Here is an 18,413-nt window from a genome sequence, read left to right on the forward strand (position 1 = left end):
AATATTTTGAGGGAAACAAACCACCTCTATATACGTCAGCAAACTGCCTTCTAATTAAACTCTTAAAAATTGTGTAAGATGATGTTCCTTAGGTAAACAGACTGAGCCATTTGGTCCAATGAAATCATCGAGGTGAAAGCAAGCCATCTTTTCCAAGGGTATCTTACTAAGGTTTAGCCTTCACAGCAATCTCAATGCCCTCCCTCAGAAAAGAGTAATGCTCTGGGTAAATGAAAGCTAAAGATTAAAAACGTTCCTTTTGGTCTTTTACTTCAAAGCTTTTCATCTATGGAAGCTGGAGAACCATCCCACAGTATTAAAGCATATACCAGTCCTCTGAGTTATTTCATTAACTTCTGACTTTGCATTCGAAATTTGGAAAAAAAAAAAAAAAACCACCTGCCTCTTGCTTCTCCAATGTTTTAAAAATTCACACAAAACATTACAAGACTACCTACAGAGAAACAGTGATGGACGTGACATGCAAACCTGAAAAGAAAGAGAAGCAGGAAAAAAACAGCAGTTTCTTGCCCTTCTCTAATTTAATTTGTAATGATCTAAGCTGACAGTTACTAAAATATTGCAAAATATATAGTATTTTATAATATATAATGTAAGTAATAAAACACAATTAAGGAAGAATGTTAGGGAGTGCCTCTAAACAACAGGAAGAAATTAGGAGAACTAGGGCAAGGGAAAGACAAAGAAAAAATGGGTTTCTTTCAGCCATGTTTTGTGACACAGAAGTATGCATCTGTTGTGTGCAGCATTCTACCGTTGTGGTGTGGAAACTTGCATATCAGCTTAGGGAATTAAAAAGAATTAGGACGTAAATGGCTGAAAAATAGAATACTAACATAAGAAATGAATAATGCATGATGAAGCAACAAATGATATAACATGATGTGGATCAAATGCGTGAGTGATTTGGAACTAGAGTGACATTTTTAGAAGATGTATGGACAAGAAATCAGTAGAGGTATGAGGATAATGTGATTCCAACTCATGGAAGGAAATTTGTACTCAAGACACCTGGAAAACCAGACAGTTAAAAAACCTCTCCAAAATGGAATGACAAATGTTGAGGGAAAAATCAGATCAACAATGGGATCAAACTGTCAACCCGAAAGTGGGAGAAGAAGAAAGACTCAAGTGGGAGTCTCCATTTTGGACTTGGAAAAGCTAGACATGAACACTTAAATTTTGCATTCAAGTTGTTCATAAGCAACTCAGTAACAACTGGACAACAATAAGAAACATATGGAAAATGAAAAAGATTAGATAAGGCATTGACTATAAGATTTTGAATATTCTCAGAAAAATAAATTCCATAAATGAGACAAATGAAAGACATCCGTAAGGGACAAATACAGACTAGGATCAGTCCGACACTCTGAAAGGAAACAGACTGTTTGCGAAACAGCAAAGGAAACAAAGCAGCAAAGCAAAGCCACAAAGGAAACAGACTGACTGCTGTCACTCACAGATGCAACAAGTTGATATGTCAGTTTCAAAGCGTGAAAGCAGAATGGTGAACATGACAGAATGGGTGCCCACATGACCCAAAACCACCATGGCTGTGAGCAAACCACATCGTTTCGCCTCTCTCCTTTGTCCGTGTCATGGTTTCAGCTGGGATAGAGCTAATTTTCGTCTTAGTAGCTGGTATAGTGCTGTGCTTTGGATTTAGTATGAGAATAATGCTGATAACACACTGATGTTTTGGTTGTTGCCAAGTAGTGCTTGTGCTAGTCAAGGACTCTTCACCTTTCCATGCTCTGCCAGGTGCACAAGAAGCTGGGAGGGAGCACAGCCAGGACAGCTGACCCAGACTGGCCAAAGGGCTCTTCCATACCATATGACGTCAGGCTCAGTATATAAGCTGGGGGAAGAAGGAGGAAGGGGGGGACATTGGGCGCGATGGCGTTTGTCTTCCCAAGTAACCGTTACGTGTGATGGAGCCCTGCTTTCCTGAGGTTGGCTGAACACCTGCCTGCCCATGGGAAGCAGTGAATGAATTCCTTGTTTGCTTTGCTTGCGTGCATGGCTTTTGCTTTACCTATTAAACTGTCTGAGTTTTCTCCTTTTACTCTTCTGATTCTCTCCCCCATCCCATGGCGGGGGGGGGGAGTGAGCGAGCGGCTGTGTGGTGCTTAGTTGCTGCCTGGGGTTAAACGATGACAGTCTGTAAGACAAATGCTTTACATCAGTTCACCCAAAGGCAGCAACAGAAGGTAGAACAATTCTCTTGGAGCAGTTTTGCTTTGCCAGCTCAACGGAAAGGGAAACGAAGAACTTGTCAACTGACTAAAAGGGAGGAGGCGATTCCCAAGAGTCACAAGTGCTCCTCTTAAATATTGAGCATTTCCTGAAGTGCTCCTGGAGGACAAAAATTTATACTGTCACCTATTTAATTTCTTCTTCTACACAAGATGATCTACAGGAGTTATCAGTATTACAAAGACATGAAAAAGAATATGAAATACACATCTGTGGTTAGCAGCAATGCTTCAAGTCTACTTCACATGAGGTAAACTAGCATGGTTCTGGATTTGGTCTGCTCAGTCACTTTGTTTTTCAGTAAACAAATGGTAATTTCTGCATGGCAATTCCAAAAAGTTATTCGAGAAAGCAAATTTAAACCAAGAGGGGTTAGAGCAGAATGAGACTTAACAGAACTTAAGAGATTCCCAGTCATTTGCGGAAGTCATACTCATTCTGCCAACTATTTCAAACATCACAGTAAATAGCACTGCTCCCAGTTTCTCCTTTGCTTAATACGTTACTTGGTTAGAATTTCTTTTAATTGTTTGCACATGCACTCAAAGGCAGCAGAGGCCCAGCACATCTGCTTATGCCATTGTGTCTGTGTAAATTCAGGGGTTTCACTACAGTAGTGTGTACTGCTGCTGCTCATAGCCAGGAAAGATGATGCTTATTATGGTGGTGCTTCCATACCTCTTGGACGTCACAGAAACAATACTGTCATATACATAGGGCTCTTCTTTTCAGCACTGAGTTTCTGATACCGCTAATAGTGCTGGCACCTGAGGTAAGTATTACTTTTCTTCGTAAAGGTGAGCACGGAAATTCAGTTGGTACTCCAAGTACTCCTGGAGTTTGGGGGCACATGATATCATCAGGAAGGTGTGCATTTTCATTTGAGAATTTCATATAAATAATTCAAAACTAGTAAGGGATTTCACATTTAAAAATTGATTGAATTACTAAAGACACACCTGACTTAAAACTACTGGTAGTATGGTAATTCCTTTATTGTGTAAAAAGTTTGTACGTGTTGCTTTGTGTTGTAATTATTAGAGAGCCTAATGCGAAGAACTTAAGATTCTTTCACTTTTGTAGATCTGTAAACCTCATATTTCTTCTCTGAAATAGCTCATATTTGATTTTTGTTTCCCTGACAGACCTGCACCTACAGTGACTGCTCTAGAAAGACATGCAGCTACATGAAATACACAGTGAAGAGGGCCAGCATAAGATTACAACTGTGTTTTAATTCTGTTTCCTATCTAAACACTTCAGTTATTTTATTTTTATCTTATGTCACCTTATAGATGACACACTAATATTAATGATAAACTTCCACAGTTTTACCTTGTGCCAAACTATGGTTCATTGATATGTATCACACATTTCAAAAACTTTCTAACCCTAACCGTCTCACTCATACAGCCTTTAACAAATACTTGTTAATGAGAATCTAACGACAAAAAATAAAAGAAATCAGTGAATATGAGAATGCTATGGAATCGTTCTAAACGAAGAGGTCGTGGCAAGGAGACATTTCATTACTACAGAACAGAAGATGAGCAGTAGAGCAGAACACTCTTAGAAAACAGAATTGGGAAAACTTCCACTACTACCAAAAAAGTAGACTAATGAAATCACTGTGCGAACTATCAAGAGCATGTATAAAGCAAACTATAGATTTTTCAGAAGCCTGAGGAAAAAACCACAGGTTTAAACTGCACAGGTAATGCAATCTCTCTCCTGTTAAATAGAAACCATGAATTTTTAATCCATGATGTCACCCAATCCTTATTAAGAGTTCAATGTTATAAACATGCTTTGCCAATGAAAAAGTTACAATCAAGCCAGTTGCAGAAAAATCTCTTTAACTTCCTTTCCTTTGTTGAAAGGCAGAAAAAATATTCTATTGATGGCACCACACAGGCATAAAATTATTTTAAATAAAGGTAAGGACAGCTAAACAGACACCAGATGGCACACTCGCTCAATACAGATAAAAGTGAATACCTTAAATGGTACATATCACTACTATTCAAAATATATCTCTGAAATAATTATTTAATTTTCCGGAAAGCTGGCAATAATAAAAAAGGAAATGCCAGGCAAAAAGAAACAGTGGTAAATCAAAATATGATTATAAAGAGAAACAAGTCAACCATGAAGCTTAATTACACAGAATTACAATTTCCCCCTATTTTTTTTTTTTTTAGTTTCCATTCTCTTGAGAACTTTTTATTTTCTAGAAAAGCAAAAATTTTGAAACATTCCTACTGTCAAGCTAAACTATCACTGAATCTGGGAATTAACTTGAAACTATTGTTTTTAAGACTTAAACATATAACAGAATTTGAGAACTAGCAGGGTTGCTTTACATCCTTTTTAACACTAACATTCTCCAAAGCACACACGTTTGGAGAATCGAAACAGAAGTGGGAGGGCAAAAAGGTCAGAAAAAGTTAGTTTGCAGATGTTGCTAAGACAAGTGATTCTCTTCTGGAAAACTGAATTTAAATGCATTTATTTGCAGAAGTGACAGATATACTAGTTACCTTTACTTACTGAGATACTGATATTTACACCATTGGAATACCATTTGGAATATGTCCATCTCTTCATGCCTCTGCTACATCAAAAAGAAGTGATCTTTCATCTGTGGGTTTTTTTCCTCCGCGTTCTTAAAAAGCAAACCAACCAAACAAACAGAAGAACCCCCAAACCCCAAACAAACAAACAAAAAAACCCCAAACAAATGCAAAACTCTGACATACTCCATTTGCTTCAAGCATTGTGGTAGAGCTGCATCAATTTATCTTACTTTCTTCTTTTCCAAATTTCATGTCAAGCCAAAAGAGAGAGTCCTATACTATCATGTATCCATGTATTTGGCAGGCTGATTGATCTAGCTTTTATATGTTCGTATTGACATGTCATAGACTCATTTGAGCTTTTACATTCAGTGTTGAAAAACCTTAATTTTCAGAAAGCTGAGTACCTCCTGAGTATTTTGTTCTAGAGCATTAATGTTCAGTTAACAGCAATTTCTTTTAAGTTGAATATGTCAAAATCACTACTATTAGACAGTTGCTTTAAGAGGTCTTCCAGCTACTTATTTAGAAGTCATATTTAAATGGTTGACCAACCATTGACAATGTTAATTAAAATCCTGACTGACAGATACAGATAAGTGTCTTAAAATTATTTGCTGTTTTTATGAAGCACTGATACTTACACTCAAATTGGAATTGATGTTCTGTTTTCCTCCTGTAGCCATCTTTAATTCAAACTTGTATCTATGACATCACATAATTAAGTTACACAATAGATGTTTGGAAAGCACTTCAGTGGAAATGCTTCAGTTAAATACAAGATAACAGTCCTGTTTATCTTTTAGCATACTTGGTAAGAAAAAAAATAATCACTCCTCTACTATCTTTTCCTATTCAAAACAAAAGCAAGAAATAACTTATTCTCATAAACAGTATTTATTTGTAAAACAAAAGCATTATGCACAGCAACTCCCTGTGCTAAAAACAGTTTGTAGGTGCTTTGTCAGTATTTTTTTCCATATTATTATTATTTTTTTTTAAAACTAATCTACTTAGACCATTCAAAATAAGGCAGAGAATCTCTGCTAAGAGTATCTTAACATAGATGTAAGGCTAAGAACTTAAGAGACTTAAGACAAGAAAAACCTGAAAAGAACTGTTAAGTTCATAAAGGAAAAGAAGGAGAAACAGTACAGGTTGCAGAAGGTAAAATTACATGTCCTTATTATTTTTTGCAATAATGTAAAACAAAAGGAAATTGTAAGGTTACATTTAAAGCAGGAAAACCCCACCACTATTTTCTTTAAAAAACAATTTAGCCCTGAAAAAGAAAATTCACAACATCAATGAATTCAGGTGCTTTGAAGGATTAAAAAAAAAAAAAATTTTTTTTGCAGGAGTGCACATCCATAATTAGATTGGATGAGAAACAATGGTAAAATTATGAATACTCCTAAAAGGGTCTTTTACTCTTCACAGCACAACCCACGCAGAGAGAAATCAGAAAAAAATACTACGAATAAGGAAAAAAGCAATTTTTGGTGAAAGGGGGTATCCTTTATCATCTCTGAAATCAATTTACCAAATAGAAGCTGTAGGACAAGCTGATCACAAAATATCAATTCTGAAAGTACAATTTAACATGAATTTTTTTTGTCATATAATTAACATAGGCTTAGTTAATCATATGCATTTTTATAAAATGTCTTACAGATACCAACTATTATTGTCATCAGTAACACCTAATGCAACTCTGTGAAAATAAAATATTAGGGCTAACTCACAATTTCTGTCAGCGAAGTAATGAAGAGTTAACTATGATAAACCACCAAAATGAAATCCAAACATGTAAGATGCATTCTGTTCTCTTAGGTATGTGGTAAAAAAAAAAAAAAACAAAAAAACAAAACACTTCTTTCAATTATATCAATTCAAGATAAATTTATGCAAAACAAATGGAAATTCCCTTAACAGCAACAGATACACAATCCAACAGTCTTATAATTGCACTTGTTGATTATAACTGTAAGCAAGGCTGATTACACACTGTTAGCTAAGCAGGCTTGCCAATTCCTTCCAAAATAAAACTAGACTGAATAAAACACAGCCAGAGATACAAAGTACACTGAGAAGAGAGGACTGTGAAGTAAGTATATTTTCAAATTGTTAATTTTTTCTTCCTTATTTTGAACTATTTTAAAGGATTTGAAAAGCAAGTACACAAAGGACAGAACAAGTATCTGGTCATCGTTGTTGAAATGCACCACACAGATGCTGTCTGTGTAGTCAGACTCAAGTAAACTTCATACGAGAAACTGTTCAAAGGTCACGTTTTTTTCCCCTCAAATACACAGACAGCCCCAGGCCTAATGAATTAAAAAGTATTCTTTTCCTAAAAAAACAAAACAAAACAAACAAGCAACAAAAACTAACACCAACTTTACTAGGTTCATAGCAAAGGTGAATGGGAATCCCATACTGCCAGGAAGCATCTATTAAGTCTTCAGAGGTCTGTTATCTTGATTTTGTTATACAGCCTAAGTGCACCAAGAAAGAGTTGAAACGAAGGAATTCAGCCTAGTTCAGAGAAAGAAATCCAGCAGGTGTCCAGGGTGTGAACCTTCTCTTCCATAGTTAAGTAGAAGACAGTAGGAAATAAGTAAAATAAAAAAAAAAACCCAAAAACCAAAAAAACCAAACCAAACCTGTCAGCTACGGGACAGCTAAAAGAGTGGAGATAACTTTGACAGACGAGCCCTGCCCACAGGACAGAAAGATGTTATCTTGCAAATCTGTATGTTGTAGGAAAGCAGAGAACTGGAGAGAACTGAAAGAGAGCCTAAAAATTCAAGCAGCGGAACAAAGTCTTTCTTAGACTGGTAGCAGTAATTCTTCCACAGTAAAATTCTGTACCGTGCCAACATACTAGTCCAGTCAAAGTAAATTTAATCTCTATATTACATACCACAAGGTGTGTAGACATACTCTCTAACACGTGAGGTGCCAAATCACCAATGTAGCACCAGTGTAGCACATCAGTGTCACAGCATGAGGGCAACACTTCAGAGCAATCAGACTTCTCTCCATTTAGCATAGAAGGAGCTGGGCAGTTATTACATGGGCATTAGAACAAAACAATCTTGTCTTCCTATGGATTTCTGTACAATGCCCTGTATGACTTTTTTGTCTATTACTACTACAAATGTCTTTCCTGCAATACTTTCAGTTCTCTTTAGTGCCATAATCATGATTCCCCACCCCCTAATACCACTATATTAGGTGTAGAAAGAGGGAAGAGAAAGGAAGGAGAAAAAGGTGAGAGGAGGTGCAAAGGGTTCAGTAAGCAGGAACACCAGATAAGTCTTCTTTCTGTGTGAAAAACAGCATGACAACAGTCAGTTCAACTTAACCAGACAGCTGTCAGAATGTTCTTACACATAGGGAAGAAGGGAACTTTCCCTCAATAACAAAAAGAAAAAAAAAGTTTCTCCCCTACAGAAGTTCTCAATTATTCATAAAATTTAATTTTGGATTACTCACACTCTTAACAGTTGGAGCTAAATTAATCATTTTGGCTTGAGTCATTCTTGAAGTTCTTCTTAGTCATAGACCAGGAAAGGGAAGCCATTAGGTAAGTCAAAGCTGCTGCCCAAATATTCCAAATATTTCAAAATGTAATTAAAGCAAACATTTAAGGTTAGATCAGGAAAACACTTGTTTAATCCTATCAGTGTATACTGAGAAGAATTAAGTATGGTATCTGCTAGTACAAGCATAAAAAGTCTGGGAAGCCCTGTGAGGAAAAAAAAGTTGGGCTGCATGAGAGATCAAGTATGTCTAACCTTAACATGAGAGGGTTTAAGTATTTCCTAATACTAAGAAGTATATTGGACAATGAACCACCAGTTTATATGTAATTACTACTCATATCCAAAGGGTCATGGGAACACTACTGATTCCCTAAACTGGACCTAAAAGCCCTTTGATACTTTTATGCACCTTTTATAGGTGATGTGACACATCACACACGAATAACCTTGTTTTATGAGCAAGTAGGAGAGCAAGAGTTTAAAGATTAGAGCACTAGAGAAACACAATGGAATACAGTGATTAATAAAAAAGTTCTACTTTCAAATGAAAGAAAGATGCTAAATATTTCATCAGTACATGAAGCAAGAGCTTTTGTTTCTCTTCTTTAAAAACTATACACCAGGAAAGTCTGAGAAATCACACAATGACTACTAAGACTAGGAAGCTAAACAAACTGAAATAACAGGGTCTTGTGATAGTCACAAAATGTACAGTCAGTAGGTTGCCTGTACATAAGGAAATGACTAATTACTTTACAGTTGCAATTGGCAATTCAATGCATTTAAATCTTAGCATACAAAAACAAAGTGTCCTTAACACTAAGATGAAGAACAGCTGTAAAGGCTAAGCTTAACCGCAAACTGAGTTTTTCCTTTTTCTGCAATTAACAGAGGACTTCGTGACCCAGGTAAAAGGAAAAGCTCCTCAGTTCAGTACTGTGTTTCCCAGCTTTTTACTGTAGCAAAAATATATATATTTAACACAAGTAATAAAGCATTAAACAGAGGAAAGGGAATTTATAACAAAAATAGAACATCAATCAAACTGAAATCCCGCAATTCAAAATGTCCAAAACGTGTCTTCTTAAACAAAATGATTATGAATATGAGCTGCATAACAAGAACTCAACCACCATTTACCGTGTTTCTGATTGGAATTTTCTTCGGTTCTGGTGGCACATCCTGAGGAACAAATTTCACTGGTTCCTTAATCTGTCTCCTTGATCGTTTGGTCCCATCTGGTAAGGTTTCCATGGCGATATCAGCCTCCATGTCACTGCTACCTGCCTGGTCACACTCTGAGCATTGCCTGCAACATGGAAGATTTTCTATTTAAAACTGCAGTCACAAAAGCAGAAAAAGAAACATATTGAAGTGTTTGGGTTTAAAATAAATTCAAAAGTCAAGAAACCCAATGGACACCTAAAGAAATCCTTCAAACATATGGTATTTTAAGCAACCAAGCAACAAACAAGCAAGACTTTCTTTTTGCTGTTTTTTTCTCTGACAGTATTTACACTTTGAAAACCAAGATTTTGAAAGTAGGATTTAATCTTCAAGAAAGATGCACCCTATCATATCCCCATTTTTAATGGTGTCCACTGATCTGTAATCTATTCATTATTGTAACTGCTCCTGCAGTTTAATCTTTACAATGACATGCTGCTGAATTCATTCTGATGACAGCGCTCATTAGTGGCAGGGATTTAGAAGAAATGTCTCTATGAAAATCAATTTTAGTATGTATTTTCTAAGGGAGTGGGTTTTAAATATGAAAAAAATAGTTCAGAGACAACTAAAGATATAGAAACTGGAGACGTATATTAACAAACTTTGAACACTGAATTGAAAAAAATGCCTGCTGAGATTTTGAAAAAGTGCAAGATCACAATCAGAACTTCAAAAGTGAACAGATGCTAAGGTAACGCTATTAACAAGCTCCATGATAGAATTAACAAGATGGGAAGTCATCAAGTTTTGTTCTCATTTGCAGAAAATACTCATCTTATGCAAAGTCATAAATGTGGATGTTAACTAAAAATATGTTAATGAAAACTTAAAAATTACATCCACTGATAAGAGCCTTTTTTTAATTCCTTCTCACATTACGCTTCCAGTTCAAAAAATGACAAATCCTCTCAAACAAATTCCAATTCATCACTGTTCTCATATTAAGAATGTTCTTTTTATGATACCAACTAAAAAAATAAATCAACATTATGTTCTGCTATTAATTAGCATTAACAGGGATACACACTTTAAAATTATCTAAATGAAGGAGCAAATTTGCTTTGGAAGGAGACAAACAAAAAACATGTATTTAATTATTTGAAGTTAAATGTTAATACACACTTGTGACAAGAAGGCATAGTCATCCCATATCTAAACAAAAGCACAAGGACAGGTACGTATGTTGTGTCTGAGATGATTTCTTCATATGTACGTGTTCAACAGGAACAGTTTTTCTCCTATGAACTTCAGTAAGGGCTAATACAATATCAACTACATCAACATTCTATGTTTTCTAATTCTTTCAAACTAATCCAAGCAATATAATCTCAGACTTCTCCTAGCTATACCAGAAGACAACTGCAGTCATCATGGTTTGCTACACAGACCAGTAGCTACCAAGTCAAAACAGAGGGGATCTAATCCTGGATTGGGTAACAGTTCTCAGTGTAACCTTGGCTAAGTCAACACCTTTCTCCTTCAGTTTTTCCATATGTAAAATTAAGATAATTGTGGCTACATTATAATGTTATGAAGATTAATCACTTCTTATCTTTAAAGCACTTGAGACCACTGGAAATAGGACACATGTCAGTGCTACTAGTATTTGCTGGTCTAGAAAAGCAGAAGTACTACAGGGTAGATTGCAGGAAAGATAAGTGTCTCTCCCCTCCCTCATGTAAGTATAGAGACTTGATTAGTAGCCAAAACACAAGGAAGTCAGTTTATGCAGTTTTTATACTTTGCAAACAATTTTTCTATTCTTCCTCTTTACAAACCTCACTTCGCTACAGGCGCAGTACCTGTTAACATTTCTAGGCCTCTTTAGGATACTAAAATATAAAACCAATAAAAAAATATACAGTATAACAACTTTCACAAAATGCTACCTTTTACAGTTATATGTTTACATAAATTTGTGTGCATAAACACACACAAATACGTATACACATGCACTTAAGTAAATAAACAAAAGCACACAGACCAAACTACTGTTATTGTAAGATTTTATGGAAAAAGGCTCTCCAATGATGTAACAGGAGAGAGAAGCTTTAGAGATAACAGCATTCCCTCAAAATTTTGTGTGTCGGCTTAGCTAAAGGTTACTCTGTGTTCTTTACTTTTAAATAATGCATTGTCTTCAAGTTGTCCAACTAAAAACTCTAAGGAGATTTTCTATTTGGTAAGCATCAGAGAGCACAGCCCTCCATAATACTGCAGCATCAGTCATGTCATTAATTTATGTAATGGAAAGCACAACTGGAAGTACTTACTATGATCTGCTTATGCAGATGTAAGCAATAGCTATGAAAGTGTTCAAAAATACTGTGATGAGCAATTCTTACAAAAAGTTTATTTTCCCCATTATTATGGTAAAAATATGTACTGTGTACAAATTAAAAACCCAGCATTCTACAACTAAAGAGTTGCATTAAAAAAATTGAAGTTTTTATACGACAAAAGATAGTGGTATGATTTTACAGCAACATTTGGAGTCAGGAACCCAGTCTCTTGCATCTATCACCCTGCACCTATGATTAAAATCATTCCTGTTCTTTAGCTCTGCACTGTTAAAAAGGAAAGACACTGTTTTTCTGCTACATAAGCTCAGACAGTTGTACAGAAACTAACTATGCAGATCAGTAAAGTACTTTAGTTTCATTAGGGTCCTATTTAAATATAAATAAATGAAGTATTTTAACTTAGGTGTTCTTGAGGAAGACAAGAAACATCTCCATCAACAGATGAGGTACTGCATGCAAGTTCCTGAAATTCCATTTTTATGATCGAGCTTGCTCTGAAACAGATGGTGCAAGTGTCACAGCAATCAAAATTAGAAAAAAGCTAGACCTACAAAAAGAAAGCTGCAAAACCATAGTATGATGGGGAGGTGGGTGAATCACAGAACAAAACTTCACCAATGCACCAAAGGTGAGGGAAAAAAGTAAAGTTAAACATGAATTTACAAGCAACCTCTTGATTTACTGGAATAGCCTCTACTATCACAGGCAACCACATCTTATCAACCTTATCATAAAGCAGTCAAGCTTCAACTATGAAGTAGTTTGGTTGTTAGCTCTCATAGGACCCACAGAAAAGCTATTACAGACACACACTCCTCTGACTTGGTAACAATCTCCTAACTTTCAACTCCTGTTATGGTTTATTCAACATGGTTCTCGAACTTAAAGAACTCTCTTCCCATGCTACCGTTTAATCCCAATATATTCATGGAAAGCAGCCATATGACTCCTCTTCCTTGTGGCTACGCTAAAGTCATGCTCATTTAATTTCATCTCTTCAAGGACAATCGGTGAATAGAGAACCTACCACAACAGGTCTCCTTTCCACCTCTTCCAACGATCTTCGACTACCTCTAAATTAGCAAGCATTGCCATGCAGCACAAGCAAATTAACAGGAGAAATGGTGCCAAAGATTCAACTTCTCTACACAGGTTTTGGGTTGCTTTTAGTCTGGACTTGCCTAATCTACATTCACAGAGAAAATCAGTAGTAGGCAATAATAGGCCCACTACTCAAATGTGCCTACTACTAAAAATTACTGGAAATGTTTGATCCATCAAGAAATCTCAGTGATGATTTGAAAGCTTTTAATCATACAGAAAGTCTTTGACTATGCTAACAACCTACAGAAGAAAAGAAGTTGCATGGTTTCTTTGTGTTTTCAGACTTTGTACAAGAACCAATGGTACCAGAGATACCTACCCATCTCACAAAGCAAACGGATCTTCTCAACTCACTAGGCAAAAGACAAGGACAGCAAGTGAAAAGGAACACACATTATTAATTTTCAAAAATTATTACTGGTCCAGGCTAACACTGAAACACTGTTTTTGTGTAACTGCACAATGCAAATGTTTCTGCATTGCCTGGTGGTGAACGTATTTTTGAGCAAGGGCAGCTTCAAGAAACGTGTGAACCTATAACGGGGCTTTACTTTGGGGCTTCAGTAAGCACTCAAAGACCAAAGAGTGCTTTCTGTTTATAAAGTTTTAGGATTCATTGTACTGTCTGTCAACACTTGTGCATTGCTTTCTTATCAGTTCAGATCATTCTCTACCAGGAAAATACACAGTTTCTAGTCCATCCAGAATGGGCAGGAGCATAAAAGCACACAAGTTGTCAGAGAGAATGACAAGACTTAATTTTAGGATAACACGTGAATCAAAAGAATATTCTAGTGTTCAATGGACAGAATTTCTAAGAAACTGAAAGTTTCCAAATTTTTAAATAAAAGTATGTCACAGCATTTTACTCTATGATTAGAACTGCTGGTCTACTTTGAAAGCACCACATCAAAACAGATAGAAATTAATGCTTTCATGTTTTATTACATAAAATAGTTCTTATGCTCTTCCTCTCAAAATAAATCCATTTGAAATGAGGACAGGCTTTGAACTTACTATGTTATAAACAATTTCTTTCTAAAATATTCAAGATATATAAAAGTTACCTTGGAGAAAACTGTCAGGCCTCTGAATAGAGGAAATTCTTAGTGTTAAGTGCTTGAAACCAGTTTCTAATAAGCTGTAAGACACTGGTAGTCACCAGGTCTAAAATCTTACTATGATTTCACTAAGACTAAAATCACTACCTCCTTTTAATGTTTAGAAACATTGAGATAACTAATTATAATTTGTGCTTTCTTTAATAAGTTAGCTTTTAAATATAAAAAAGTTTTTAATTTTTTTTTCCTTACCATTACATGTAATGGTGGATTTAGTTAAACAACTTCAAATTCCCTTTTTGTATACTGTCATTTAAATTTCTATTAAATGCTGAGCATGAAGTGGACAAAAAGTATAACTATTAACTAATCTACATAGCATCACACACATAAGCTGAATCATTTAGCATCCTCAAACACAGTACAAAATATGAAGCATAGGGAATAAACTCATGCTAAACTACCCAATGTTTAAATCAATATGTATTGATAAAGTATATGACTCTAACCATCAAACCTTTTGCAAAGGCTCAAGTTAGCAACTATGAGTAAATGATTAGCAGTGATAAAGGAATAAAAAGTAAAAATGAAGAAACAATTATTTTTAACTGTTTCCTGCTTACTATTGTAAAAAAGGACTAAAGTCAACATTTTTAACCACTTTAAAGTCTTTCAACCTGCCTAATGTTTTTAGGAATGTCCCACTATACCCATTTTCTTACTGTATCTTTTTGCATAAGTTCCTATTATATCCTATACAAATATCTGAAAAGTGCACAGCCCCTGTATAAAAAAAAATTGCACTTTTCTTCATAGCTTAATCAAAAGATTAAAATGGTATTCAAAACAGCATGGGGGGGAAAACCTGCTGAACTGAAACTTAGATTAAGGGTCCATTCTATATGCTCTCTACTGATCCTGAAAAGAATACATAAAGGCATGTCCAATGATGAAAAGAATGCAATCAATATGGCTCAATTTGTCTGCTATAATCTCACACTCCAGAATATGCCTTAGCTAATTAGAAGTAAAAGCTAAGCTTCTGATCTGAGATATAATTGAAGCATGAAATTCACAACAAAGATAAGTTATAGCTTTGAAATAGAAGTGTTTTACTACCTTACCTGACCTATTCTGCCTTTAACACCTACTGAGAATTGTAGTCTTACATCTTTTGGACTGATGGCTTTTAGTGAGCCTTTTCAACTTGCTTAAAAAGCAGAACAAAAATCAAGAACCTCCCTTGTAAATGCAGAAGCTACCAAAAAAGTTAAAAAAATATGCTTCCATGTAACATAACTACTTGGTAAATTTGACCAAAGAGCTCAGAATGGCCTTGAAATGGTAAAAAGTCCAAAATCACAGACTACATTAAATAATTAAAGGAAAACTATGTTCAGAAAAATATTAGTGATGGTGAAAACCTTTCTGAGATTTTCAGCTTTTAAAGGAAATCTCTATTAATTTACTAACTAAATTTACTGCGGTAAATCCAGGTTTTGTCATGTTAAGATATAAAAAAAGAGAAAACTCCCATTTCATGTACCGGCACACAATCATCAAAACTACCCAAAAAGATGACTTAAGTAAATGTTTTATGGAAATTAAAAAAAAAAATTAAGAGACATATGAAGAAAAATAGAAACCAAGTTTTCTCAGTTAAAATCATCTTATTGTATTTTTTAGAAGGAATTCTTATACTATTCTGATTTGGTACCTCAATGTTCAGACAAGGTGATGATGATTCCTGGAGATGCTGTACACTAACTTCTTGCCAGATAAAAACTGCTTCTGAATAACTGCTTCTAACACATTTCAGAGCAGTTTAGAAACATGCAGAACGCTAACACAACACAGCAGCACACTAATTTTATGACAGTTTGGAAATCAGCACTTTTACCACGTTATCAGTTCTCCATTGTACAACTTAGCTTTTGTTCAGCTCCACTGGCACAAAAAGAATTTTAATTCATGGAAATGCAACTGCAGTAAGCATGGTTATGCATATGCTTCTGCCATCGCAGATTTGAGTCATAAGATGTAAGTAAACCCAAATGATTTCCCATATTGCAATAAACTAATCTACTACTTACAAGTTTATTTACAAGTATTTTCCTAAAGATCTGGACAGAGTTGCATATCTGGGTCTGAAGATAAACAGAAGACCAAGTCTCACTTCCTGAAGGCAGCCTATATTTCCTACCATTATTATATAGCAGCATTAATAATCACAAGTGAACTCAAAAGCTAAGAAAATTAAAGCTATAATCTAGTTATACACAGTGGCTAATAATGAGAAAATCTTTACAACATTTTTTTTACCTGGAAATGTCACTGCTAATAACCTGAAAATAAAATAATTCAGTTCAGACTGCATTATAGGAATGTCTAAAACACTTAGAATTTGCAAGTCTATTCAAGTTTATGTCCTACTTTAAGCACAGAGACAGCAACAAGACAACACATCAACTGCATTCTCACCAGTAACTGTTCTTGGTCTTCCTTGGCATCCTTGTAAGAGGTGGATCCAGGCAACCAAGATGATAATGGAGTTTACAAGTATCACACAGTAGCAGCAGGTGTTGATCATGGTTTTTCTTGCAAATTCCACAACTTTTAATGTAAGTATCAGAAAAGCATTATAATTACATTTGAAATCATAAAGAATAAACGATACATCCCAGCACATTCCCCAGTTTCAGTATAAACATGGGGCAACTTCAACTTGAACGCAGCATTTAAGTGCATATTTACTTTTTAAGGAGCTTCTACCTATACACAGTAAAGTATAAAAGGCACCTAATATAGTTAATAATAATTTTTGAGGACTTCTAACCAGTAAGTAATCACTCAACACTTCAACAAAACGTACCAATGGCAAATGGAAAAAATACTACCTGTGCCATCTAAACACGTAAATAGAAAATTATGCTGCTACTATCAGTCCTAACAATCATATGTTTATTTTAACAATGCAAGCACCCTGAAATAAGTCTGTGTTGCTATTATGTTGGGCAACGTATCAACTCATAAGAAATTACATTTCCTTTTTATTATTGTTATTATTTAACTGGAATTGAAATTTTAAGTTATTTCAAAAAGATCAAGTGTTCATTGATTCCATTATAAAATGGGAAGAACTAAATGACTGGATTTGAATGCAACAGAACTAGTAAAGCATGACTCCTATTACTTTTTTGTGTATACGTCTAAATTGCCAAATCCTCAGCCCACTGTCATGTTCTCAAGACTTCCACCTCTCGCAGCACTAGAATTAACTTTTGCTTATGTAACCCATCTTCTCCATTTAGCCTGTTAGCTGGGCAAGATACTGCCCACTTGCTGTGGCTTGAAGCCTGGCTGCTGCTCTCTAGATACTTATCTGTATCTAGACAAGACTGTGCCACTTCTCAGTTGGTGGCAAAAGAAGATCCAAGGCGATATGTATATTCTGCACAGTCATGCTCTGGGATCCTTGTATATGTTCCACTGTTAGGCTTAGTTAAAACCCAGTCAGTAGCTTCACAACTTATAGAAGAGGGGAGAAGGTGGAACAATGACAGAATAAGTGAATACATTTTATTTTATTGGGAATTAATGGAAGTAGGGAAATTTGAAACACAAGATATCCCAAAGCATTTGACAACCCATGAGCCACAAGTAAAAATTCTTATATGGTAAGTGTTTTATGCACCCAGCCACTGTAACTAAACAGCAGCAGCACTGTTCGCAAAATCAACACATATAATTGCATTCAAAGGACAAGATGACCAGTTAAAAATTCTCACGTTACAAAGTACCCTTCTATTTTAGCTGTAAAGAGTTACCATTGTCCTTAAAGCACTGATGTCGAATTAGCAAAAAAAAGCCCAGACCTTACTGATGTGTGCTAAGGTGAACAATTGACTACTATTCAACTTAGCCTTCAGAAGTAAGTAAAACATATGGACAACTCTGAAGCATTTTGTTAATCAAAACCAAAGCAAACAATTTTCCCTTAACACTTTTGTGAAACTATAACTTACTAGGTACTGTATCTATTCTGTCAAGACTTCATTACTTGCCTATAAAGTACGGCCGGAAGTGTAGATGTCTTTTGCGTTCCTCCTTCCTTTTTACTTGGTTTCCTTTCCTTAGGAGCACGTAAAATGGCTGGTATATTCAATTTCTATTGGATTTGAACAAATGCAGTATACATGAGTCTTGAGACTTTTAGAGAATACCACTCCAACCTCAATGCATGAAGAACAAGACTCAAATTATGCATGGGAAATTGCTTAGCTAGCTATTTTGCAGACAAGAGCAACT

General features: G+C 35.4%; 1 protein-coding gene across 1 annotated transcript in view; it reads right to left on the reverse strand.

Annotated features, from left to right (window-relative positions):
• PHF14 (PHD finger protein 14) overlaps positions 1-18,413 on the reverse strand; it is a 170,642-nt gene that overhangs the window by 104,592 nt on the left and 47,637 nt on the right. The window contains 3 exon segments of the mRNA XM_009461174.2: positions 9,548-9,716; positions 16,587-16,718; positions 18,170-18,273. Of these exon segments, the coding sequence (XP_009459449.2) occupies positions 9,548-9,716; positions 16,587-16,718; positions 18,170-18,273 (405 nt within the window).

The sequence above is a fragment of the Nipponia nippon genome, unplaced genomic scaffold, assembly GCF_047370975.1.
Source record: "Nipponia nippon isolate SJK-2023a ecotype South Korea unplaced genomic scaffold, ASM4737097v1 scaffold_1, whole genome shotgun sequence".
In the NCBI taxonomy this organism is placed as follows: domain Eukaryota; kingdom Metazoa; phylum Chordata; class Aves; order Pelecaniformes; family Threskiornithidae; genus Nipponia; species Nipponia nippon.